This window comes from Numenius arquata, chromosome 2, assembly GCF_964106895.1.
Source record: "Numenius arquata chromosome 2, bNumArq3.hap1.1, whole genome shotgun sequence".
Taxonomy (NCBI): domain Eukaryota; kingdom Metazoa; phylum Chordata; class Aves; order Charadriiformes; family Scolopacidae; genus Numenius; species Numenius arquata.
In genome coordinates, this window is record NC_133577.1 from 12,713,897 (window position 1) to 12,740,977 (window position 27,081).

The 27,081-nt window shown below is 44.5% G+C and overlaps 1 protein-coding gene across 1 annotated transcript in view; it reads right to left on the reverse strand.

The window, feature by feature from the left end:
• The window catches only part of PPP1R14C (protein phosphatase 1 regulatory inhibitor subunit 14C), a 55,831-nt gene extending 30,196 nt beyond the window's left edge, over positions 1–25,635 (reverse strand). Inside the window, exon 1 of the mRNA XM_074168638.1 lies at positions 25,279–25,635. Within this exon, the coding sequence (XP_074024739.1) occupies positions 25,279–25,563 (285 nt within the window). The 5' untranslated portion in view covers positions 25,564–25,635. The remainder of the gene's footprint in view (positions 1–25,278) is intronic.
• Between the last annotated feature and the right edge of the window lie 1,446 nt (positions 25,636–27,081).

Consider the following 27,081-nt stretch of genomic DNA (forward strand, 5'->3'; position numbering starts at 1 on the left):
TATCAGATGAATCTTGCTAATGGTATCTCTCATATATCTGCATGGAAGACCTGTATCCATCCTCCTGCTACAGAACCAATGCCCTTCTTCAGATCTTGATAAAGTTAACCCGTGTACCTCAGTAAAGGTTGAGTCAGGACATGAGACTAAGGACAGACTGTCTTAAAGTCTGGCTGATTGTGTTACTCATACTGCTTCGCCAAGAGAGACATGTTACAAATCACAATTAATGTCATTTAGTTTTTCCATCTGTTGCACTGTATTTTGACATTAAACTTTTTTACTCCCAGATCAAATGAAATACATGAAAAGTTTTAAAGATGGGCACTACCAACTGGCTACTCTGACCACCCAAGAAATGTTAATGTCAGTGCCAAAAAAAAAAAACCCAAACAAACCCTAGGCTGCCTCAGGTTAAACATTTAACTTGAACAGCTTTTAATTAGTTTACTCAATATAGTGCTGCTCTGTAGAAAATTATTTTCTATTTCCACATACCAAGAAAAGGAAGTAATACAATCTGAGCATCCTTTCAGCTCCAGTTCTTAAACATAACTTAGCTTTTTTCGCATTAATACACCTTAGTCAAAGAGCTGCCTATTTTGCATTCTTCTCACATTATTCCACCTTTGAAATCACAGATAGGATTGGAAATGCAAGAGAAGAAAATTTCAAGCAGTTAAACATTACAACTTAAAATAAAGTGGTATATGATACAAAGAAGTCATTATCCCACTCTACTCAGCGCTTGTCAGGTTGCACCTGCAATGCTGCATTCAGTTTCGGTCCCTGCTATACAGAAAAGATGTGGACAGGCTGGAGAGGGTCCAGAGGAGGGTCACCAACATGATCAAAGGACTGGGGAGACTGCCATGTGAGGAAAGGCTGAGAGAATTGGGTTCGTTCAGCCTTAAGAAAAAAAGCCTTAGGGGAGACCTTATCACCATGTTCCAGTATTTAAAGGGTGGCTACAAAGAAGATGGAGACTCCCTTTTTAGAAGGAGTCACAGAGAAAACACAAGGGGTAATGGGTACAAGTTACTCCTGGAGACATTCTGATTGGACACAAGAGTAAATTTTCTCACAATGAGAACAATCAGCCCTTGGAATAATCTCCCCAGGGAAGCGGTGGATTCCCCAATATTGGACACTTTTAAGTTCAGCTGGACAAGGTGCTGGGCCATCTTGACTAGACTGTGCTTTTGCCAAGAAAAGTTGGACCAGATGATCCTCGAGGTCCCTTCCAACTGGGTATTCTATGATTCTATGTAAAGGACAGCAGTGTTCTCACTGACACACTGTACTCAGCATGTTAATTCAAACCCAGAGTCTTTGGGTGGCAGTGAAGCATGTTTAAGAAACATAACATCATTATCCCATAGGGCATAGATAAGGTACTAACCCCAAGGAATCCAAAATAAAGTCCTTCCGTGGAGCTCCTTCTCAAATGACCCAGGCCTGCAAAACACCTGAATATAAACCAAATAGCTACAGCAGCCTATTTCCATCCCACGGACAAAATGAAAACTTTCTACATACAGAAATCACATAAAAAACTGACCTCACAGTCACAGTAGAGAACTGATGCCATCAAAAGGAACTCAGAAGCACTTCTGCACATCTTTAAAGTACCAGTTGTGTCCTAGTCTGTTTAATACAGAACAGCCAATTCAAAAGAAATTTGAATTCAAAGTATTATAGTGTGTTAAACAAACAATCAAATTATTTTTAACTGGTTATTTTCCTTACAAACATTGAAAGTATAACATCTGAAGCCCTTGTAGAGATCAGCCTTGACACAAACATGTTCCTGAGGACGACTCCTGTAATCTTTGCTCCTCCAGATTCTCACAGGCCTGATTCTATTTCCACCTACGGACTTTCTCAAATAGAAAATATTCCAGGAACACCAGAGACGATAATCAAGTCTTCAGACATGAAAATGCATGAACATGCACACAGAAGCAGGTGGAAGGAAGGGAATAAGATCAAAGTCAGGCACTCCCTTTCCCTCCCTGAGGGAAAAAAAAAAAAAAGAAAAAAAGAAAGAAAGGAAGCTCCATGCTGCTCCTGTCTCATATTTCTATTGTTTCTCTGCTTTAAAATATTTTAGTCATCAATAGTTTTCAGCACAAACTACATCCAGTGCATCCTGAAACAGTTAAGTTCCACAAGACTTCTTGTAGAAGTAACTAGAGTGTTCACCTGGCTCCCAGGGTAACCTACAGGACCACAGGGGTCTGGGAGGGTGGTGTTTTTAGGTGAATTGTTTTGTTATTTTAGACTGTGGCACACAAAAAAAAAGCAATGACTGCCAATTAAGTGGCACAACAAAGTAGATTCAGGGGATGAGTAGCTTGAAAATAAGTTTCACATCAAAGTCTGACTTGTTACTAACCAGTGTTTTATTTAAGATGATGTCCACTTTAAAGCAAACAGTCTTCCACAAACTAAAATAAAGAGGGCACTATGATCTGCCACAAGTAGCAGATTTATGTCTGATCTCTCGGAGACCAACATAGGAGCTACTCAAGAGAGGGCCATGTACCACATTTGCAATTGGATTCCTCACATCTGTTCTGAGAACAGAGCAGAAACAATGACACAGGTTAGGGAGGACCAGAGCTTAGGAATCACAGCTTTCCTGGAATTCGTGTCTTGATTCTCAGGTGCCCAAATAAAGCTCCTCCGTTATTAAGACTAGATAGAAAGTTACATTCCTCAGGGGCCAGTATTGGGACAGGTGCTGTTCAACATCTTTGTCAGAGTCATGGACAGCGGGATTGAGTGCACCCTCAGCAAGTTTGCTGATGACACCAAGCTGAGTGGTGCGGTCGACACGCTTGAGGGAAGGGATGCCATCCAGAGGGACCTGGACAGGCTTGGGAGGTGGGCCTGTGTGAACCTCATGAAGTTCAACAAGATCAAGTGCAAGGTCCTGCACCCGGGTTAAGGCAATCCCAAGCACAAATACAGGCTGGGCAGAGAATGGCTGGAGAGCAGCCCTGAGGAGGACTTGGGGGAGTTGGTTGTAGAGAAGCTCAACGTGAGCTGACAACGCGTGCCCACAGTCCAGAAAGCCAACCGCATCCTGGGCTGCATCAAAAGATGCAGGGCCAGCAGGGTGAGGGAGGTGATCCTGCCCCTCTACTCTGCTCTTGTGAGACCCTACCTGGAGTACTGTGTCCAGCTTCGGAGACCCAAACATAAGAAGGACATGGACCTGTTGGAGCAAATCCAGAGGATGGCCACGAAGATGATCAGAGGGATGGAGCACCTCTGCTACGAAGCCAGTCAGAGAATTTGGGTTGTTCAGCCTGGAGAAGAGAAGGCTCTGGGGAGTCCTTATAACGGCCTTCCAGTACCTGAAGGGGGCCTACAGGAGAGATGGAAAGGGGCTCTTTGTCAGGGAGTGTAGTGAAAGGATGAGGGACAATGGTTTAAACCTTAAAGAGGGGAGATTTAGATTAGATATTAGGAAGAAATTCTTTACTGTCAGAGTGGTGAGACACTGGGACAGGTTGCCCAGGGAAGTTGTGGGACTTTGAGCAACGTGGTCTAGTGAGAGGCACCCCTGCCCATGGCAGGGGATTGAAACTAAATGATCTTTAAGGTCCCTTCCAACCCAAGCCATTCTATGATTCTGTAACAGCTTACCTGTGTGGATTCACTACCACCTAACAAAAGATGAAGATCGTCCCTTCAGTGAAGATATTCACGGGGTCTTTTAAGTTTTGTGAAAATGGGCAGCTAAATTCTACAGCTATCATCATGCTATGATATCATTATCCCTCTGGCCAATTTCAAGGTAGTGTTACAAGAGTTAGCACAGCAGAAGACACACAAAGATTTTTCTGCCAAACACTTTTAGCTTGCCATTTTAGCTTGATAATGGAAACAAATATACTCAATGCCTTTAAAATACAACCAACCCTGTTCTAGTGGCAGTCCAAACTGGTACTGGCCAGAGAAGCAGCTTTCAGGAGTTGTATTTGAATGGGTTCAGCAAGCTGTTCTGAGCTCAGAAAGAAGAATTTATACCCATAAAAATAACCTGCTCCTGCTCAGCTTTTGAGTACCTTGTAGCACCAGCTCACAAGACTTTCTGCAGTGGTAGAGGACCCTCTTACCATAGTGGTAAATCAGTGTAAAAAATCAGGTAAATCAGTGCTCACGTAGCCCCAAAGTCTTTTTTTTTTTTTTTTTTCCTTCTCCCAAATTCAAAGCCTGAGTATTAGAGGACTCCCCATGCAGCATCACGATTGCATGCAATTGCTCTTTGTTGAGCCTACATTGCCTAAAAAGAGAGTTTTAAGGAAAACTGGTAATCTAAAACATGTTAGCATACCACATTAGCCACAAGCTGCAAGGGGTGCACGTTTCTTTAATATTTTCTCTTATCAATGAACAAGGAAGCAAAACAAGGAAAGAGTCAGCATAATCAAAGTGACAGGTGGATTCTGAAAATCACTTCAGGCTACAGGTAATAATAGAATACCCAACTTCAAATTAAAAGTTTGGATGAGTAGCCTGACACTCTCAAACGCTAAAGAAACACTAGTGCTTTTCCAAGAGCTGGTCAGGGAGAGGGAACATGCCAAAATACAGGAGCAGCATGAGAATTTTCTCATGCAGTAACTGGCCTGAATCCGACCTCCTGGATAGACTTCTTCCTCCAACTAAGGGGAGCTGGGCTGCACGCATATGCAACCTCCAAAGGCAAGCTTTGCTCCAGCAAACCCAAGCCAAAGCATTCTCAGCCTAGCTCAGAAGAGGCACTGGCTGGCACTGGGCACAAGTTAGTATCAGCATCTCCTTCCCACCCAACTTCATTTGGTGCTAGACTTCTTAATCATTCAAATGGCCAATGAAAGCAGTTTAAAATCCATCTCACCACTTTCAGGATGTCTCCAGAACAAGCACGTGGTTAGACATTACAAATCTCTCCAGGAGTAGCAGCAACCACACTTTCCACCCCTGCACACCCCTGCTTACTGAACTTCACTGTCAGGGCAGCAGCTTAAGAAATGTCTGACTCCCTCTTGTGACAGAGGGCTTGGACAGCTTGGGACATTTAAGAGGTCTCTATCTGCTGGCTCAAAGACAACATAAAGGACTCGGGGAGAGAGAACTGTTTTCTGAAAATAAAGATAAATTTGAGATGTTTCTAAAGTAGCTACATCTGGACACTGTTTGAGGATCTCACTTCCTCATTATTGCCCTAAGTTACCAAATAGCTACTTTTAATCCTCCTCAAATTCTTCCAAACCCAGATGTTTTGGAAGAGAAAAGATGGAGCAACTGTCTCAAACCCATCTTCACAGCTTGTAGAAGGTACATGTAAAGGGCACTGTACCCATATTTCTCCCACAGGCAGGCAACATAGATAAGGCACAAAGGGTCCAGTTCTGCACACATGATGCCAGGCACAGAAGTCAGGACCCTAATAAATCCTTCATTCATAATAAGCAGTGCTACCTGCCATAAAAAGGGTTCACAGGTTAAAATCTACTGAATATGGAAGGGATGCAGCAGCCGTTGCCTAGTCATTTCAACACAGCAGAATACAGGCATCCAGGGAGCATTTTATGACCATGAAATAGTCTAACCCGAGCATTTTAACTGGCTTATGGAAGAGTTAAAAGAAGATGGCAGAATCCGTTGCCAGTCACTAAAATTAAGCATATTCAATATTCCTTTGTTTAAAATCCCCATTACCTACAGCTGCAAGCAGGAGATGAGCAGTGCCAAGAGTATTCTTACGTGTATTCCACTATATGGATCCATTATATGAAGATCCTTCACATAATGTCTTTGACATCTACCAATGAATAAAGACAAGCCAAGTCATACATCACTTTGTGTTACAAAAATATTCTACACCAAATGCAAACTTGCAACACAATTTCCCAATCCAAAGGGATTAAACAGTTATGTACTTAATTAGAAAAAATTAGGACACCAGTTTCACCTTGTTTCTATGCAGACCAGAACACATTTCCTGCTGTGGTTTCAGATGTAGCTCTGGATTACTACTTAGGCAAAGACAGTAAGGAAAGCAGGTTAATTTTTAAGAACACCACCACATAGGAACTTCACAAATAAAGTACACACAGAGGAAAAAAAGAACTACCTTTTTATAATTGAAGGGAATCCAGGATGTATGTACTCAAATAGGGAATATTCGTGTTAAATCCTGAAATAGTTCAGATAGAGCCAAAGGAGAAATAACAGCTGGTTGAGCTTCCAATCTACAGGGAAGATTCCAAATATACAGAGGAACAAGCGAGGGTAAATTAAAGTTGTAGTTAAAAATTACTCATCCCTTGGTAAGCGCAGCTCAGTAGCTTATTGTTACACACAAGTTCAACCTGGCATTCTGGCTCAGGTGATAAGATTTGTTTTGAGCACCAGGATAAAGTTTTACATCAAAGCATCTTCACATTGCCCTAGCAGCCAAGGCAATGATATCTGCCTGGTTTGACTTTTCTTTATTCATAAGAAACTACTCCAGCCTTATTTTAACACTCTATTTTATAGTAAGTCAGCTTTGGCCTTTACTCATGCATTGCTCCTAATGAGCTCCTACACACACAAGTAGTCCACTGTGTACTTGGCGCTCCGCTCCCAGCCACCCCAGTCTATTTGGAGCTACAGGCAAAAGCCCCACTGCTGCTTACTTGTGGGCTGGTACTCTTCCACCTTTTGATGATTACAACCCTTTGATTACAGCCCTAAAGCAATTTCAGTCATTTGATACTTTCCCACAATATCTTCCTCCCTTCCGCCTCAAAACATGCCTCAAGGACAGACACATTCCCACAATTCACTGGGAAATAAAAAGCAGCTCAGTTTACTGCAGAAAAAAAAAAATAAAATCTATGGGAATAAGACACCAGCAGTCCTAGCAACGGGCATATGGGACTGAAGTGCCTAGGTACACAGTGACCCATTCGGTTTATGACTGCACCAGATCTGGGAGCCCAAGTTAGTCCACCTGCTCCGCCTCTGGCTGTGTTTTACGTGCAAGGCTATCATCTTGCACACAGAAGAAACATGCCAACTGAACACCAAACTCCTTTATACACTTACAAGACTACTATCCAGGACTTGCAGAAGTTTACGATTCACAAAGTGTGTTGTCAAAAAGAATGAGGAGCTCCACATTCAGGAAACAGGAATTATAGATAGTGAATGAAAGCAGTCCTGCAATTAAACTAGATGAATGAGCCCAACAACCTTACAGTAGGATCTTACTATGAAGTATGTGTGTGACAAAGTGATTGTTTCCACCTCTGACGTGGAGGAAATACTTAGCTAGCGCTTAGTTCTGAACCTTTGTTCATTAACCTTTGAGCACTTGAGACTGACTGTGCTTCAGAATTAAAGCAACGTAAATATTTATCTGGGAAACAGGAAGAATAAAATTCTGTGAGTAGGAGTCAAATTAAAACTAACCTCAGTTTTAAAAATCTGTCTTCCAGTTGCTTGACTGTCCTCAATCACACAGCCTCCATGTTACATTAACAGGCTTCTTCCTTTTTAACTGGATATAATTTTTCTTGAGATGTGTGTTTAATACTGGCAGTTAAATGGATCATTAGGATTGGAAATGTTCATCTCTTTGGAGATGAATCAGATGGAGCAGGGTAAGTTCCTGTTTTCAAAGCTGCCATTACCCTGCTGATAGTTTTCTTTAAGGCACCATTAACACAGCAGCAGCCAAGACTGGCTTACATTGCTGCAAAGAAACTATTAGCCAATGACTTTAATCCTTTTTCCCTTACCTACATAAATCTTCGCAGAAATCTTTGCAGTCAGGCCATACTCTGAATGTTATGAAGATACAACCAGAAAAGTCATCAGCTCCTGCACTTTCTTTTATCGTGTGTTATCTGCCACTGCACTTCCATGACAAAATGATAGGAAGGGGTTGCATGGCTGACTTCTGGAAGAACACTGGAACAGAAATAGTACTTGGGCTCTTACTATCTTTCCTCCTTTTAACACCTGTGCCAGTCCCCATTTCCCAACAGGGCTGCAGTCCCCCACACACAGCATTCATGAACTCTGGGTTTAGCCTTGCCCCCTCCTCTCCCCTCCCTTCCCCTGCTCTGCCTTGCACAGCTATTTCATCCCTGGCACAGAGTCTGTGGCAAGCAGAGTCTTTCAGCATATCGAACTGTTGTGGTATGAGGAAATTAAGATCAAAACCAGGAATTGACATCTAAATGGGTTTTAGGGCTGAACAAAAGCACCCCAAAAAAATGAGTCTTTACATAATAACTAAATTAATGGTGCAGCGCACACCTTCTCATGAGGGTCCACACAGCCCCTCTGGTTACGATAACACAGCGGGGTCTGCACTGACATCTTCAAATGCTCAGTCTCCGACATACACATTAACGTACCTCACACCTCCATGTTACAGCCTGTTTTCCAGACCTGGAGCTCTCCCCGCAATGCCAAACTTCCCACATTTGCCCCGAGAGCCTTAAGAAGCACCCAGGACTAAAGGCTTTTATAAGAATGTGTCCTAAAGCAAGCTCTGCTCACAGTCAAGCCAGTCCCAGAAGACAAAGTTACTCGAGTGCCAGGGCCCTGGGGGCACCACCAGCCCCAACTGTCCCTGCCCGGCCACCCAGGTGTCCCTCATGACCCAGGACCCCACATCAGCCCCTGCCCCAGCAATGCCACAGCAGGGCTGGTCTCCATCTCTCCACAGCCCTGCCCGGCCACAGGGCCCAGAGCTGGGCCCACCTGTGGGCCCACATCCCCGGCCTGGCCTAGGCCCATCCCCAGGGAGGTGCCTGATGCCTGGGGCTGGCCCTGCCCGGCCCGGGCAACCTGCACGGTACAGCTTCGATATGGGCTCCCTAGACAACTGCGCCTGAGCCCCTGCAGGCCTCACAGAGCACTGTAAGACCAGCACATAAAATGGCTGGTGAAAAGCAAGATCTCGCACCAAATACTATTATTTGCAGCCAGCAGCAGAGCCATTCCCCCAAAGGACCTCCCGCCCAGCACTGGGGAGCCAGCCACAGGGCTGCTGAGGCTGCCCTTCCTCCTTCCTCCACGGGTGCTTGGGTTTTCTCTCCTTCCCTCACTGCCAGCCAGCCTCGTCAGCAGTACCACTGCTCTGCAGCCATGCTTGGACCAGAAGTCAACATCAGCATCACTGAAGCACACTGAGCATTACGAGATTTGAGCGGGGAGGGATCGTAAATTAGGAGAGAGAAGAGATCACTCTCCTCTTCCCCCAGCTTCCACTCCATGTCTCATTTCCTGTAGCATCTCAAACACTAAGTCTAGAGTAATGCCAAAGGGGCATGTCTTTGCATATATTAATTCCCCTTCTGTAACATACACCCTCCACTTGCTATTGCTCTTCCTCTTCTCCTTACCCTACAGCAAGCAAAGGCTCCCCATCTACAGCAGCAGAGCTGAAACCCAACTGCTCTGCAAGCCAGTCTTTGCTAACTCATGGATGGCTTCCCTTCTTTTTGCCTTGTCTGTGTATTTTTGCCTTCTGGGGCAAGAAATTCCCAGGCTAGGTTTTAATACTACTTTCTTCACGATGATTTGCCAACTGATCGCTTGAAAAGCAAAAAAAGAAAACAAAAAAAAAAAATCAGAAATCTGGATGACTGCTAAAAGAAACAATTGTACAGGATGGAGTCGATATGAAAAACAAGCCAGTGTGGGAGGATAGAGCCAGACATACTCTAACTTCACTGCTTTTATGCTTAACACTGCAGCTGTGAAAAGCAGAAGGGAAGAAACCTGCTTTTTCAAGGCACAGCCAGCCTTGTCTGCTGCACTGTTTCAGAAGCACATCCCTAGTGCTCCTGTTCAGCACTGTGGAAATAATTGCATGCACAGCTCAGGTTTTGCCTTTTTGAAAAGATTTTTCTAAAAAGTCAAAAGGATGAGAAAATAGTGCCAGTCTGGAATAACAGCAGATGCCACAATGTGACGGGGTGAACAGGTCACTTTGAAATTAATGTTGAAAGACCATCATTTTTTAATACTAACTGTTTGTACCATAGTTAGAGTACTAAAATTAAATAAGTGTTAAGCTGGGCTTGGTGAGTGTAAAATTGCTTCTATTACAAATTTGCCTTATAACATGCCTCTAAGAGGCACAGAGTGCAGAAAGTCAGCTCAAAACAGTCTATTATTTCATTTTTGCTATAGCCTGTACTTCAGACATTTGGACCTGGTGGTTCTTGTTCCATGAGAAACTACTTATGGCTGTCAACAATCTATCTTACTGAACACCTGTCAGCCCAGAAAGTCTGAGGAAAAGCCATTTACAAAGATCAATTCACCTATTAGTGATAAGTTTCAAGTGAGGTGGCAACTGCACAAGTGTATCTGAAGATATCTGTCCAGATCTGATGTACAAGTTATGAAAAACAAATTCTTTAGAAGTATTTGGGTACATCAGGTGCCTTCAAAGCTAAATGTACAGACTTCACTTCATTGTAGAAACAGTAGTTGTTGATAGTGTGATCATATTACTTCTCCCTCTTAATCCACTTCCAATTGGACCCTCCAATACTGGCAACGCTTTAAACATTATTGAAACAAGTTTTCCTAAAATACAAAATCCCAGTACCCAAAAGCAGCCTCTAGAGTAAGAGAAGCCAACTTATAACATAACTACTGTCGATCTCATTGTCTCTAAAGCCCCTGACTTCTGAAGTTCTCTCCTCCACTACTGTCAATATTTCTGTGAGTCTTTAAAGTATAACAAAGAAGAGAAAGACAGAAGAGGACAAGCCGAATCAGCGACTTGGGAGCATAGAAAGAAAGCAGGCTACTGCATAATTAGTTAGATTTATCAAACTGGCACCTTCTACCGCCCATACTCCTGCTGCTAGAAGCAAGGCAGCAGAGTTTAGGCAAGGAGAGATATACCCACACATCTGGATCAGAAGTACCCACTAGTGAAAGAAATAACATGGAAAAAACACAGACGCAGGCAGACAGCCTGCCATAGGCTTTCTATATGTATTCTATCATCTCTACCTCACTTCTGCCTCTCCAGGTCCACACAACTTTCCATTTTCTCCTTTGCTTCTCCAATCTCTCCCTGCCTGGCTCTGATAACCCAACCCTTCCCACTGGTTCACAGGCATTAGGTATCCTTCTACGCCTACTACAGAGATGGACAGAAACAAGATCTAGAGGAGAGAGGAGTACTTGTTCTCCACTTATCAAAGACATGGTGTTTAGGACAGCACAGAACTTGGTGGCACAGAACTTGTTCTCCGCTTGCTGGCAGTAGAGAGGAAGGGTGGGAAAACCCTCATCTCCTTAGAGCCCTATCAACAACTGCAGCCTTCGGACTTTCTAGGAAAAGGATTCCCAAAAGAGTTCCCAACCAACATTCTCTCAAGAACCTAGATTTGCTCTCAAGGCACGAGATGTGTTTTTGTGGCATGCATCTTAAGAAGGTAAATTACCCTAGACCACAGGCAGTAAAAGCAAGGATGCAGCCAGCAGGTGGAGGTGTAGGCAAGACACAAGGCCAAGCAGCAAATTCTCTGGGATTCACGCCATTGCTACTAAATTATGGAAAACAAGCACCGCAAGAAATACAAGACCAAATGCCATGAGATTCTGAAGTCTGAGAACTCTACAGCTCATCGCACCCATAACTTCAATAATAAAAGTCAACCCCGTTACGATGGCTACAGCTGTCTATCATCTTTATCACAACACAAAATAAAAAAATTGGTAAGAACATGTGATTACAGTAAAAGATTTTAGAACACCAAGATACCTGTTTCCCCCAAAAGAACTGTCAATAATAACACATCACATCACATAACAACACATCAGGCATTCCATTCAGCTGTAAGGTTAATTTAAAAAAACCCCACACACTTCTGCTCATTATGCAGAGAAAGTAAAGAATCTTGCACTCTGCAACTGCCTTGTCATTAGTAAGCATAGAAGGGGAACTGATATCCAGTCACAGTAAAGTTTAGACTTCATTTAGCCTTCTTTAGTACTAACACTGGTATTTTACTGTTTTCATAACCAAACTGTCAAAACAACTTCAGCTTATCCTAAAATATCCATAACACGCTGGTTAAAGAATTGTTGTCTAATTTGTGCATCTTTACAGAAGTCTAAAGAAATCATTAGAGTGTGAAATTGCTAAATGAAGAAGAGGCATTGATCAGAAACTACACCGAGCAGAGGAAGAGAGAAGCATTCAGCACTTCCTAACCATACCCGTGACATGGATCCAATTTCAGCAAAACATTTGTTAAAAATCAAGTGCTGTCTCCAAAGCAAATGAGTTGTGTTCTCAATATAAAAATAGGACATGCTAAGTCTATGCTTGGTTGTCACTTCTGTTAAAACAAAACACTCCAAAGCAGATAGGGAGGACACATCAAGTTTTTTGTCATCATCCACTTTCACACAGGGCAGAAACAGTTTGGTATTAGCAAATACACATTGTATGCTAAATCACATAGTCATCCTTGAGAGGCCCAGGAAGTTCAGCCATCAGGAGCTTTCCAAATGGTGGTACTTTGAGGATTATGCCAGTGGAATGACTTTCTACATAGCAGTCACAGGACATCCCTACCTCTGCCAGACTCATAGTAGCAGGTCAGTCTCCAACTGCAAATAACAGAAGCCCAGTTGACTGCTCTCCTGCAATTTGTTCATAGTTCTGCATCTTGGAAGAATGCAATAGTTTGATAACAGCTTGGCCTATACTGTCTTGTTCCACCAACGGTGTTAACGGTGAGCCAGAGAAGCTGAAGAGTGGACTTCTTGTCTAAAAAGATTAACACTTATGAGAACAAGCTGCACTACACAGAAACAAGTTTTGAGTGTGCTCTGAGCGCCACAGCTAGACAACACAGGAGGAACATGCTGGGCATTTTCTACACTTATAAGTTACCACACCTCTTTCTTGCATTTCCATGCTAACAGAGCTTTAATTAGAAAGCACATACCATGCTTGGAACTGACTTTCTAGCCTCTGCAGAGATCCATTTCCCTTTCAGAAAAGAATAAAACTCATACAGGTCTAGCTTAAGATTCCTAAGTGCTGACTTAGAATTTCAGAGGAGTCTTGAAATTCATCAGTTTTCTCCTTCACTCACACCACTGTGGTACCACATTCTCCCAGCATGACCCCTGATGACTAGGACCATTCCACACTAGGTCAAATTTAACAGACTGACTGCTTTCTTTCAAGAGCGGAGGTGAAAAAGACCCAAGGAACAGTGTTTAAGAAAAATGTTTAAGAAAACACTTCAACCAAACAGGATCAACACCAGGTCCTCTGCACTCCAGGAGTTTAGGCTAAACAGCAGTGCAATTAAGTATGTTTGTCTCTTGGGGTACTTCAAGGATTAATTACTCCATCAGACCACTTGAAAGAACACAAGGAAAGAGCACATGAGATTAATGAGGCCTCAAAATGGCTCTCCTCACCTCAGCTTCTGAAGTCCTGTAAAAATAATCTGTTAGTCTCCACTATTGATTTTCTCTATGCTGAGAAGCTGTGTGTGAATTGACTTCTGCAATACCAGCCATACAGGGTGGGTCCATCAGGTGTCTGACACACTCGTGGTCTTCTCACTGCATTTTTGTCTTACTAGGCAATTAAAGCGTTATCGGTTGGAATAACAGTTTTCTAGTGCCAATACTTCTTCAGTAAGGTCCTGTCAGATCTGACATGGGAGATATTCCTCTCTCCCCACAGAAGGCTATTTTATTCAGTGATACCAAAACAAGTGCTCTTGCATCCTGCAGAATCTAGGAGCAATGTAATCTTCTTGTTGAAGAAAATCAGCGTGCAAGAGATCTGAAGAGCTTCTCAGAGTTTATAGCAAGTCATTCCTTCGAGTGGTGCCTGGGCACAGCAGTGTGCTCCGCACAGTAATGACTGCTAGACCTCTCCCTCCCCCAAGATGCTAATTTTGAGCAGCATGCAGGGCAGGGACTGCAGTCAATGCATTTTGGCTCTGGTCCACTGGTGTCAAGAAATATCAGCAGGAGTTCTAACATGCTTTAAAGCAGACACTCCTCTTTCCCAGGGGCCAAAGACACCACTTCGCTCCCCAGGCAAGTCCCTGGACTGTGAAAGGTAGAAGAGTGCCTAAGGGATCTTTAAAATGAGTTTGCCAAACAGCTTCAGATCTAGGAAGCGGAATAATCTGCTACGACTATCCCACCAAGGCTGACAAACCCTGGGAGAAGGGAGCTAAAGATTGTATGGGACCCCTGTTTGATTCCAGTGCCTCCTCTCACTATCGTACTACCAAAAATATATGTTGGCACACATTCCTCCCTCCTTCAACTTCCTACATCCAATGCACTGCGAACTTCTAACCTAGTGTAAGAGCTAATGATTCTAATATCAAATATAGTCATTAAATATTTTAAGGTGAAATTGGATATAAACTTAAAAAAAAAAATGAAAGCGTTCAGAAACCTACTGAAAAAGACGGCTAAGGGGAGAGGTTGTTCAGGTGTTTGCTTTTGCAGAGGTAGTCCTGGAAGCCTCCGTTGTAAGCAACCAGAGGCAAGAGAGCCTCCATATTATGAAGTGAAGGATTAATATCTTGCTTCCTCATATAAATGCATTCTTTGGTTATCGGAATTTCTTCAAGACTCTAAAGTAAATCATCTGTGTAAGAGTTTGGTCTTGACAAACAAATAGCAGCTAGGATACCTATAAGTAAGTTCATTAAATCTTAGCTAAGCAGACTAGTAAACTAGTACTACAGAGAAGTAAGAGCTGAGACGTTTCTGGCTGCCAGTGGGAGTTCCCACCAGTGCTCCTCCCCGCATTAGTTTCTGCACTCAGAGACGATTCAGTTTCCAATGTTAAGAGGAGGAATTCAACCAAAATCCAAATTCAGGGAGTTTTGTTAAATTTCTTAGAAAGAGGACTAAGCAGTTTTTCCTCAGTGCACCCGAAACAGGAATACAGAGTTAGACAGTAAGCCTAAAGTGGCATAATTACTACCAGCAAAACAAAACCAGAAAGACCCAAGAATTCATTCCAGAACACCTGAACTTCTTTCCTGATTAAAAAAAAAAAATTGCAATGTGCTTCAGGTATTATCTTTTAAAATGTAAAGCAACCGATTGTAAAAGCTCAAGGCATTCTTTGTGTTTAAAGTAAATGTGTCAAAATGTTATATATCAGTCATCTAAAGTAGAACCAATCATTTGTACCACACTAGAGTTAATTTAGATATCTACTTCAAAGAAGTTATCATTCAAGTGCTAAAATACATTAGGATCTTGAGCAGCTAACATCATATATTTTCCAAGTACTGCTAAATTAATTCAATGAAATATTAGTGAGCACGTTTTTCCCAAAGTCTGCAGGCATCTACTCAGAAGACAGATTTTGTTATAAAGTAGTAAGTGACCTACAGGAGAATTACTGTCTTAATACTTCTGCCCGTCTCCAGTGGTCTTCACTTGAGCCCGATGATGCCCAGAGTAAGGGCAGACAGTAAAGTGCATTTACCACCTACTTAAACTTCAACCCAGAGCGAGAGTCCAGGGAAGCCCATCCCAAGCATTGGCCTTTTGTCTATGTCTTTCTATATTTCATGAAGGGGGCGGGAAAGAGCCTAGTGTCTGAAAAGTATATTTAAATCTATGAAATAATGTGGAAAGAAACATCATATAACTGAGTCACTCCATTAAAAAAGTGATATTGAATGCAAAGAGCTTATCTGCAAATGAGAAAGCAGACCCTGTGACCTAGGAGATGCTTCCCAATTCTGTGTTCTGGAAAGTAATCCTATTAAGACAGTCTGGCAAGAGGATTTTCATTAGGCATTGATTGTGCCATCATTCGCATTTATGAAGTCCAACACACAGGACTGAAGCGTGTGCTGCCAACAAGGGGATCACACTCAGAATGGTGAGCTCTTCTCAGCCACCACTGGAACCACCACCTGTAGACCGGCACCACTGCACAAGCTAACCATCTACTTACTTACCATTAGGCCATTTTTAATTAATGCTATTTTTGGTACTGGCTTTGCTCCACATGCAGATCAGTATTACATTGAATTAATTAAGCTACCAGCACTGTAATAATTAAAGACCTACAGTACACGTTATGATTTTTCTCTAGGTTTAGATCCACTAGATCTGCGCTATGGTAAGTATCACGTGGATTGTAAAGATACAAGATGCCTTCTGGGGCTGTGATCTGTGTGTTCCCTGAAAATAGCTTAAGATTCCATGTTGAACTGGTTCCTAGAATAGATACCATGCTCCCTAGGGGAGAAAAAAAAAAAAGGTAACAGTTCTGCTATTCAAATATGATCCTCAGAATTAAATACTTATCACTTCAAAGAAGATTTTATTTGTTTCAGTGTGTACCTCTGCCCAAACAATTCCTTGTTCCAAGATCTTTAGCAGGCTAAATTTATTCTACCTTTGAAATATAGTCATACTGCTGCTGTATGGACCGCCTACAATTAAGATTTTATCCCCTCCCCTCCTTCTACAACATTAATAACGTCTAGAAATCTTGACTTCCATAATTCCATGTGTCACAAGGGGACAGCAAAAGAAACTGCCAATGTTCTATGACAGGCAGCCAAAATTTGCAGTGACACAGATGGATGGCCATGTCTAACCTACTCAATTTGAGCTGTCAAATAGAAGTTTCTGGAGTTAGATGGAGGGAAGAGAAATAAAAAGGGAAGGGAAAAATGAGAACTTCGCTTTCTTATACTGCATGCAAGACACAAGGCTGCTGGAAGAATGGATTGATATTGCTGCTGCTGTTTTATCACCTGTGGTGACAAGAGACACAGTGACCATAATTCAGACTGAATCAGGTTAGAGACAGGATAGCATATTTTTTTTTTCATCCACATCTCCTGTATTCTCAGAGAGCTGCTTCACACACATATGCACAAAATCGTACAGGTGGTTTTGGTTGGATCTGGGGCCCAGTACAGTGATTTTTAAGTGGCTGGACATACACTAATCTAAAGGGACAGCTATGAGAATGCAAATAGTTCAGTGAGACTTTGCAACGCACGGATCAACAGAGAATTAGCTTAGTCTCATGATAACCCTAAACTATTACACTACTTGTGAAATGAAGTCTTAGTTCAAGTAGAGCATCTTTTTATTTAGATACAGCACCTATTTAGCAACATTCCCTACGCCTTTTAAGGGGAGGCAGATGTGCCGTGAATACACGTTTTCCTCATTTAAACGGTTATTTTTGTTTCAGGCATTTTCTTCCTTAGCATAGTTTAGATCAGCTAATGCAAAGCTGTGGGAATAATGGGAGAGATGCCACTCTGACTTACCCTGTCAGAATACAGGGGGACAAGGGACTCGCAGTGCACAAGTCAGCCCAGTGTCTTCAACAAAGCACACCACCACCAGCTCTCAGCTATCTGAGGACAGATCATGCATGTTGTAGTTTAACTGTCCTACAAGTACAGACACATCCAAGCTAGACTGAAGTCCAAAATCAATGTAGATGAGTTTGTGTGATGAACCTGAGTGGGAGAAAGGGGTAAATTAATGATCAATTCCTCTTCTTCCCCCCCACCCCTCCCCCCGCTTCAGCTGTATGTTCACTGCATGATTTACAGTGATTAGCTTATGTTGTTTTTTTTAATTCACTTTCTTTCCATTGTATCCACTTCTCTCTTCCACCCCCTCCCCACCCTTGTTACCCTGGATCATCAAGCACTGACTCTACGTAAAGCAATTTGCCTAAAGGCAGAGGAGCCTTTGTAGCCTCAACGGTTGAAAGCTGCTGTTTATAAGAAGTACGATTATAAAAAATTAAGTGATGCAAGCAATCAATTATTTCTTTGCTTTGTTATAAAACAACCACACCTACCACTTCAGCAACGAGACCAGTTGAATCTTGAATGGAGAGGGAAAGGACAAAATATTTGCTATGGAATAGCTGATGGAAGATGAAGATTCACGTTGCAAAGCTTCTAAATTAGAAGTCGAGAATATTGCTGCTACTTAAGATAAAACAATGAACCACGACCAGTGCAGAAATGATATCCAGACTATACAAAGCTCAAATAGCAGAAAAATAATTTTCTTGAACTCCTTTGAGATGTAGTGCAAATTCTGCATGTAAAAAAGGAGGAAAGTAGCAGAATGGTGGTACATTTCCTACTAGATTAGGGTCTTTAGAACCTAAGATCAGAGTTTAAGCAGTGCATTTGGAGACAAAAGGCTCTAGCCTCATCGCCATCGGGTGCTTGGCACCTTCACAGGTACTTAACCCCACTCCTCTGAAAGCACCAGCATGCATTTTACAAGGGTTGTTTTACAGCAACATGCATTTTACAGGCCATTTTGGGCTTTCTATTTTTTTTTACTCTTGGGACTCGAAAGCCTTTCTTTGGTTCCTACATGATATAAGAAGCCTTAGCTACACCAGTGTTGCCCGTGTCCTTTGCAGGTCGCTGATGACAGCAAACTTTAAACTGATAGGGGTATGTTGAGCAGCATCCCTGCCCTCAAGAGTGCTACAAAGTTCATGCCATACAACGTGGAGATCTGACAAAAGAAATAATCCAAATAACCCATCTAAGCCATTTGATGGACCTCCACATATTTTACTCCAATGCATCTAGACTGTAATACTTGATTTCCCGATGAAAGAAATCCTTTATTACGCTTCCTGCTGACTTTTAAGGAGTGACAAATTCTCAGATCCTTCTCAGTCTCTTTCCACTTTTGATCCATTTAGAAAGGAGTCCACACGCAATTACTATTTGTGAGATCTTGATCCAAGTTAGATGAAGTTTATTAGTAGAGTCAAACAGTCAGGAAAAGTTGGTTTCTGTAGTTTTATTCAGTGGACTTCCTTACCAAACATCCTTCTGAGAAACAAATAATGAATTTCAAACATTACCTCACCATGGCCTGAGGAATAAGTAGTACCTGATCATACCATCAGGTCCACATCACTACACGACAGCCTTAGCACCATGCTGACCAGGCTGTTTTTGGAAAGGATGGGATGTTTGGGGCATGGGGCGTGTGTGAGCATTTGGCCCTGAAATCCTTGCACCATTTTATTCTGCATTCTTCCAAACCCAGAGCAAAACAGATCACTGGTAACCATGGCAACTGCCTCAGACACACTGCAGGGTGTGCAGAGCCACTGACCCATGAGTGTGTGGGCTGGAAGAGGTGGTCCATACTGTGCAGAAGGTCAGTGCCCTACACAGTTCCAAATAGTAGGGAGAGAAACAGCTGCAACTGAATTCCATCAAATGACAAGATGAGCCTGTTTGGATGAAAATGCACAGAGGAACTGATACCCTGTACAGCATCTAGTTATTCAGCGTACGCAGCACTGCTCTTGGTAAACCATCAATACCCATCAGTCTGCAATTGGATGCAGTATTGACTACATTTCCAAAATATTTTTTCAAAGTAACTCATTTGTTCAAAACTTCCCCACAACCCTCAGTCCACGTTTTCCACCTTGTCACTAGCTTTACCACTACTGCCACCACAGTTGTACAGCAAGAGAGGAATGGGCAAAGCAAGAGAGGAGTGCGGCAAGGGGCAACAGGCACAAACTGGAACACAGGAAATTCCATCTCAACAAGTGGAAAAACTTCTTTGTTTTGAGGGTGCCAGAGCACTGGAACAGGCTGCCCAGAGAGGTGGTGGAGTCCTTCTCCAGAGATATTCAAAGCCTGCCTGGATGCGTTCCTGTCCAACCTGCTCTGGGTGAACGTGCTTTGGCAGGGGGGTTGGACTAGATGATCTCCAAAGGTCCCTTCCAACCTCTACCATTCTGTGGTGAAAGGGAGGGCTAGGAAGTTTTTACTTTTGCGACCTAGCTCTCCAGCCTAGCTAAGGGTCTTCCTCTTGTCTCCTGTCTACCACCAGCCAGGTCAAACTGAAGTGTGTACAGACCAACAGGCTCTGTGACACTATGTTAGGGAGAAGCTGTCACTGTTAGCATATCCCAGCAGCTTAGGGAAGGTGGCCAAAGAGGGTGTTCTCCAACACTGCAGTCACAGAGCACCCAGCTCAACCCATGCAGGACCAAGTTAAATTCCTCCCTTCCCTTCCACACCTCACCAATACTTTTTTTTTTTTTTAAACTGAAGTCCACAGACTGGCCCTGCCAACATGAAATCCCTTATCCATTTTGGAGCTTCACACCATTCTTGTCATTGCAGTACTCACACCAGGAGGTGAAAGAGAATCCTACATATGAGAATTGTCAGTCTGGCATGGCTTTGCACTCTTAAAGGAAATGCTTGAGGGGCTTTTATGGGTGGCTCTTTCAGCTACATTTTCTTGTGTATTGAATTTTTAAACAGAATTCCAAGGTATTTTGCCCTGCAATGGAAAAGGGGTAAGCATGGACATAATTCGCTGTTACTTCCAAACCAACATCATGTCCTTTGGCAAGCACTGATTTCCACACATGATTAGACATACTCTAATAAAATAGTTGATTATCCAAATAAGCTCATCAATATCTCATATGAGAAGGTAAGTCTTATATTCAACTTTTAAAATGCAAAATCTAAAGGTTCATTTGATTTGTACATGCATGTCTCTACATTAAAAAACACTCAGCAACAAACCCATATCACAAGCAAAAATCTTTCTTCATTTTATACTAATGCTGTGCAAAATCTGTGTGCTCTCAATGCGCTTACTCCATCAGCATTCTGACATTTATAGCAAATGCTGTAATTATGGGTAGACAGGACCCCTGAGCACAGTAATTTGCCTGTAAAGTTGAAGAGTTTCTGGGGACAAATCCAGTGGCCTTTTTTTCATATATAAAGCTGTACAAGTTTGGCAGGTGCACACAACGTAGATCATACATCTGGAAAACTAGATTGTCATCACTTTCATGCTGAACTACAAGTTGCAAACCATTAGGGAATCAATAGTGATGATGTAAGTTGTTCGGTGCAGCATTATTTAGCAATTCTTAACCAATAATGGTTTTAGCCTGAACCATGAAGCATCTGACAAAGCATTCTATGATTCTATGATCTGTGGAAAAACTTTTTTTTAGAAACAAGATACCTAGCAAAGGTCAGCACTGAACTCAGTTCAAGTCCTGCAGTTAAGGTTCTGCATTTTCAATAGAATCATAGAATCATAGAATGGCTAGAGTTGGAAAGGACCTTAAAGATCATCTAGTTCCAACCCCCCTGCCATGGGCAGGGACACCTCTCACTAGAGCAGGTTGCTTAAAGCCCCATCCAGCCTGGCCTTGAACACTTCCAGGGATGGGGCATCCACAACTTCCCTGGGCAACCTGTTCCAGTGCCTCACCACCCTCACTGTAAAGAATTTCTTCCTTATATCTAATCTAAATCTCTTCTCTTCCAATTTAAAACCATTGCCCCTTGTCCTGTCACCACTCTTCCTGACAAATACACCACACCAATCTGTGACCATGACCTCAGTTTCACCATTCACAGAAACCAATACAAATATATTAGAAAACTTTTTTTTTTTTTTTTTAAATGAAGCAGCTCCAGGAGCAAACAGTCAAACTAATGCTCACCTGAAGGATTTGACCTGACTACATTAGCCTGACAGGTTCAGGTGCCAAATAAATCCTGTTTAAGAGTCTCTGGTCCTACTAAAGTTTTCCACCTTGGTAACCCTTTACCAGTCAGATCAGGTTTTTTATCCCTAAAGTGCATCATGTGGAAGTAACCCTTCTAAAGCCGATCTTTGCATCATGGATCTGCAGTCAGCATTATAAATGGTCTCCAAGAGCTCTTTTGAGCCACTTCCCCCAACTCCATTGTCCTGCTTGGCATCCAACTTCTAAAACTAAAACTGTACAGCTAAAGACAAGATCCACTAGAAAAAGAACACAAACCTGCCTTCTTATTTCCCAGTCTCATCTCCTAAACTTTGTCACCAAGCCAAGACAAGCTTATAGCTGACTTAACTTGCAAGTACTTGAGAGACTATGAACACACATTTAGCTTTGAGTAAAGGGAGTCTTTCTGCAAATGCCCACTTACTGATGAATCTCAACATAATTTAATAGAAAACATTATTTAAATGAAAAACAGTGGTATCCTGGTTTCAGATGGAATAGAGTTAATTTTATTCCCAGTAGCTGGTATAGTGCTGTGTTTTGGATTTAGTATGAGAGTAATGTTGATAACACACTGGTGTTTTTAGTTGTTGCTAAGTGATGCTTATACTAAGCCAAGGACTTTTCAGCTTCCCATGCTCTGCCAGTGGGGAGGTGCACAAGATAATGGGAGGGAGCATCGCCAGGACAGCTGACTCAAACTGTCCAAAGGGGTATTCCATACTATATGGCATCATGCTCAGTATACAAACTGGGGGAGTTGGCAGGGGGGTGGCAATCACTGCTCGGAAATGGGCTGGGCATCAGTCAGCAGGTGGTGAGCAATGGCATTGTGCATCACTTGTTTTGTATATTATCATTAATTTTGTTATTATTTTCACTTCCTTTCCTGTCCTCTCAAACTGGTTTTATCTCAAACCAAGAATTTTCTTTTTTTTTTTTTTTCCTGATTCTCCCCCCCCCATCCCACTGGGCAGGGGGTGGTGGGTGTTGAGCAAGCAGCTGCCTGGTGTTCGACTGCCTGCCGGGTCAAACCACAAGAAGTGGGCAGGCACTGCATTGATACAATCCCACAAAGAGACACGCAGATCTCCTTGCAGACTTTCAGTCCACCACCCTGCGAGCACCCTCTACTTCCTTATTTCTGCTCTTCCCAGAAACAGACTGCACTGCCCCTTAGAAACAGAGCTCCCAATCAGAGGAGAGATGAAACACTGACACAGGTTAGCTCTTCCAGGATTAGCAATTCAATGGCTATTTCTGACATTCCGGAAGATTTCAGGTTGTTTCAGACCGTGTCATCATATTCAGCGAGTTATGATAGATCTTCCACAGAAGTTAAAGCAAACAATTCCCAACACCCCCCCCAACCTGCCTTCAAACAGGGTTATTAACTGCCTGCATAGGTGATTAAATTTCAGCCTGAGAGCTACATCTCTAAGCCTAAAAGTAATTCAAGCAGATTCAAGCAAAGCATCTTGCATTAAATTGCTATTGTCTTTAATCACTGCACTCATCATGCATCTTCCATTTATTCTGAGAGCATATTAACTGCCTGACCTTTTCACTACTGTCGTCTGTGCTGACACCAGACAGAGTTCATGTGTAACAGCAAAGAAGAGCAGAAGAATTAAATATTTTCATCTGTTGTGTCATACCATTTTTTACCCCAAAAGCCACCTTAGAAACTGAATTGTTGAAAGACTTCTTTCTATGCAGCCATATATGGTTCCCATCTTAATGGAGAGCCCTCCTTCTAATGCAGACCTTCTATTCCCATCAGAAGCAGCAAACACAATAAGGAAAAGAATGAAACATTCTTCATCTCCAGAAAGCCAGTTATTTGAATACTGTGAAGAGCAGCAATAACTCCTCTGGACATTGGTTTGGTCCCATGTATTACATCCTTTCTTACATACACAACGGCTACGCCTGTATGTCAAAAGCACACAGCCCAGACAGGCCTGGTGTTTTTGAAAAACAAGAGTCAAACCAGAGGCAGCAGATCCAGCAGGCCAGCTACTAACTACATTATCAGCTCATGCAGACACTAAATCATCAGGTCACGCGAACAGTTGTCAGTAGTTCTGACCTCCAAGAAATCCTTGCAGCCCACAGGCAATGCGGCCTAACAAATTATGAGGCTGGAAGGGGCCAAGTCACACCAAGATGAGGAGTTCACTGCTTGTTTTTAACCAGAGTTTCCATTTATATCTCTCTTTCCCTTAGTTTATGGATGTGAATAGTTAAGGAGGTTCAACTTGGCACACGTACATTTTTTATGAAGGCAAGTCCTTCTGACAAATTTGCTGATAAACTGGTTTTGAGATGAAAGGAAGTTTCTTTAAACATTTGTATTAAGTACCTGCTAGATATTCAGGCCTGGTTATTCAGGCCCTCACATCCACACCTCAGGGACTGTCAAGCTCTTGCATCCGTAGCTCCTGAATACCCGGGAACCCTGGGGTGAGATGCTGGCTCCAGAGATGTTAGCTGCAGAATTCACATTTGGCTTCAACAAATCTCACTTTAGAAGTCTCTAATAGAGGTGAATTAGATCACTGATGGGAAAAGCATGTGCAAACCTCCGTTTAGACTTAACATTTTGATCCTTTATAACAGTAAATACTCAGGGTGGCAGGGAGGTAGGGTACCCTTGAGGACTGGAAGGTCTGTATTTCTAACAAAGCTTTGACAAAACAAAGTACTGGTATCGTCTTCAACTACAAGGTTGTCAGCTCGCTATGGAAGATAACAGCTACTCTGTACAATACTGAAAAATCCTTCTGTTCACCTGTCCTCCACAGGAGAAAATTCATTCTGGCAACACTCACTTTTTTTTCACAGAGTAACAGAAAAAACAGGTTTGATACCTACGAATTAGATACAACACCCATCCCCTCCACACCCCCCAGTATTTTCGATTCTCATCCTAACGATCTTCCAAATGCTCATTGAAATTTCCTGGCTAGCATCTACCGCGCTGCTGGAGGCCGGGGTAATACAAAACCTTGGTTTAGCGGGGACCGTCCCCGCGCCGGAGCCCTTCCTCCACAACGGCCGCCTCCGCACAGCACCCTCCTCCTCCTCCTCTTCATCCTCCCCCCTCCCCTGGGGTCACACCGCTCTCCCCCTCGGCCCGGCTGGCGCCCCGCCGCACGGCCAGCTCGCCTCTAACGGCGACCGACACCCCCCTAGAACCGGGGGAAGGCGCCTCCGCGTCCCGGCCCGCCCTGCCCTGGTGGGGGGCTGCAGGGACAGCGGCTCCCGGCCGAACACCGCCCCGGGGGCGTACAGCCGGCACCCCCGGACCTGCTGCAGCCGCCGGGAGGAGAGGGGCCGCTCCGTGGTAGCCGCCGCCTGTCCCCAAAGGGCGGTCCCCTCCCATTCACCTCGGGGGGGGGGGGGGAACACCCTTTCTGCGGGACGGGGGACACCTTCCCCGCGGCGGGGCGGCGGCTGGGAGGGGGCGGCGGGCCGGGAATGTCATTTGGAGGTGGCGGTGACAGCTCTCCCCTGCCCGCAGACGAAACGCGACTCGGGGCGGGGAGGAGGATGCCGGGGGCGAGGAAGGCAGCGGCGGGGGGTGGGGGTGGGGAGGGGGGACGACACACTGCGGCGGCCGCCGTGCTGGGGACCCCGCCACCCCGGCCCCGGCCCCGCACCTCGCAGCCGTAGAGCTGCCCTAGCTGCTCCACGATCCACTCCTCCAGCACCAGCCGCTTCCGCAGCTCCTTCCGATCGTATTTCACCGTCACTTTCCCCTGCTGCTGGCGCCGCTGCTGGACCTGCACCACCGCCGCCGCCGCCGACACCGCGTCCTCCCGGGAGGAGCCGCCGGAGGAGCCGCCGCCGCTCCCGCCGCCGCCCCGGGGGCTCTGGAAGAAAACGCGGTTCCCGCCGCCTCCGCCCGCTGCCGCCGCCTCGCTGCCCCCGGTCGCCACCGACATGCTCCGCTCCGCCGCGGCTCCCGCCGAGCCGAAAGGCGCCCGCCCAGCCGCTACCGCCGGGCCGCCGGTTTCGCGTCCGCCTGGCTCCCCCGCACCTGCCGTTTAAAGCCTCGCATGGCACGCCGGCGCAGGCGGCCCCGCCGGCGGGAGGGCCGGGCCCAAACCGGCGGGGGGCGGGGACAGCCGGGGGGTGGGGGGTGGCACCGGCACCGACACGTCCCGCCCCACCCGCCCGCCACCGCCGCCCCGGCCCGTCCTCCCGCGCCCGCACCGCGTCCCGGCCCCGCAGCCGCTCGGAGCGGGGACGCCCCGGTGCCAGCGCGGCGAGGGCGGCTGCTCCCCTCGGCTCCCCGGGGGCTTCGGCTTGCTGGGTGGTTTGGGGCTTTTTATTTTTTTAAGGAAGCGCAGTATCGCCCCGTCACGCCCGCCGCCTTTATAAATATTGTATACCGGCAGCACTAAAACGCTGAATGCGATCGTTTTCATCTCTCCGGGGGATGGTGAGTGATCTCAGGGCAGTGAACCCAAATAGAAGGCAAGTATTTCGAGCTATCAGCGGTTAGTGTAACAATTAGCCATTTGGAGGTGGCTGTCTTTCTAAAAGGCGCCGGTTAGCGTCAGGGTTCTCAGCAGCTTTGTGTCTCCTGAGAGGCACTGACTGAAATCACCCATGGTCCGTCACACGCACCAAAATGTGCCCATGACTGCAAGCGAGTGGCCAAAACAACACAGGCGCTGGTTAGGGGCCCTGGACCATCCCCGTTAGCAAAGAGGTTTGCCTGTGACAAGGGGCAGAAGCCAACCTCCTGCGTGCCTGGGACTGGAGGTGTCCAGTGTCCCAAAGCTCAGGTACAGCTGTGGAGACCGTCCCCTGCACACGCTGACCTAGGACAGGATGTCTAAGCCAGCAAGGGCAGAGGGGAAGAGGGCATGGATCACCAGCCATAATTACCTGGACATACCTGCTTCTGTTTGCTTTTCCTTGCTGCTGTTCGGCATGTCCACGTGGTTGAGGTGGCATCTCAGCCTCTTCTGCTGTCTGCATTTGACACACCACTGAACAAGAGGCAAGCATTTGAGCCTCATCAAGCTAGTTAGGTAAAACCCAGCTTGTGCCACCAAAGAGATCATAATTTAATATGATCAAGAGATGAAGTCTTGTTATTGGTCTTAAATGCTATGATAGCTTTTAGATTTTCATCTAAAAGAGCACCAGTTCTTCAAAGAAAAGCATATAAAGTTAGGCTCCTTATCTGTAGGTAAGAACCACGTGATTTTCGGAGGTACCAAGCAACTGTAACTAGGCATCAGTCCAGATCACACTCGGAGCCTGGGCTGCAAGCAGAGCTTGAGAGAAAGCCACGTCCCATAAGTCTGAGTTTATGCAAGGAGCCTGTCCCGTCTGCTGGGCAGTCTTCTCTGCCATTACCCAAGCAAATCTCCACTTCCAGCTGCAGCTGGGTAGTGCTGCCTGCCTGGCTTTTATAAATCTGGGCTTGGGTAAATACAGTCAGAAGA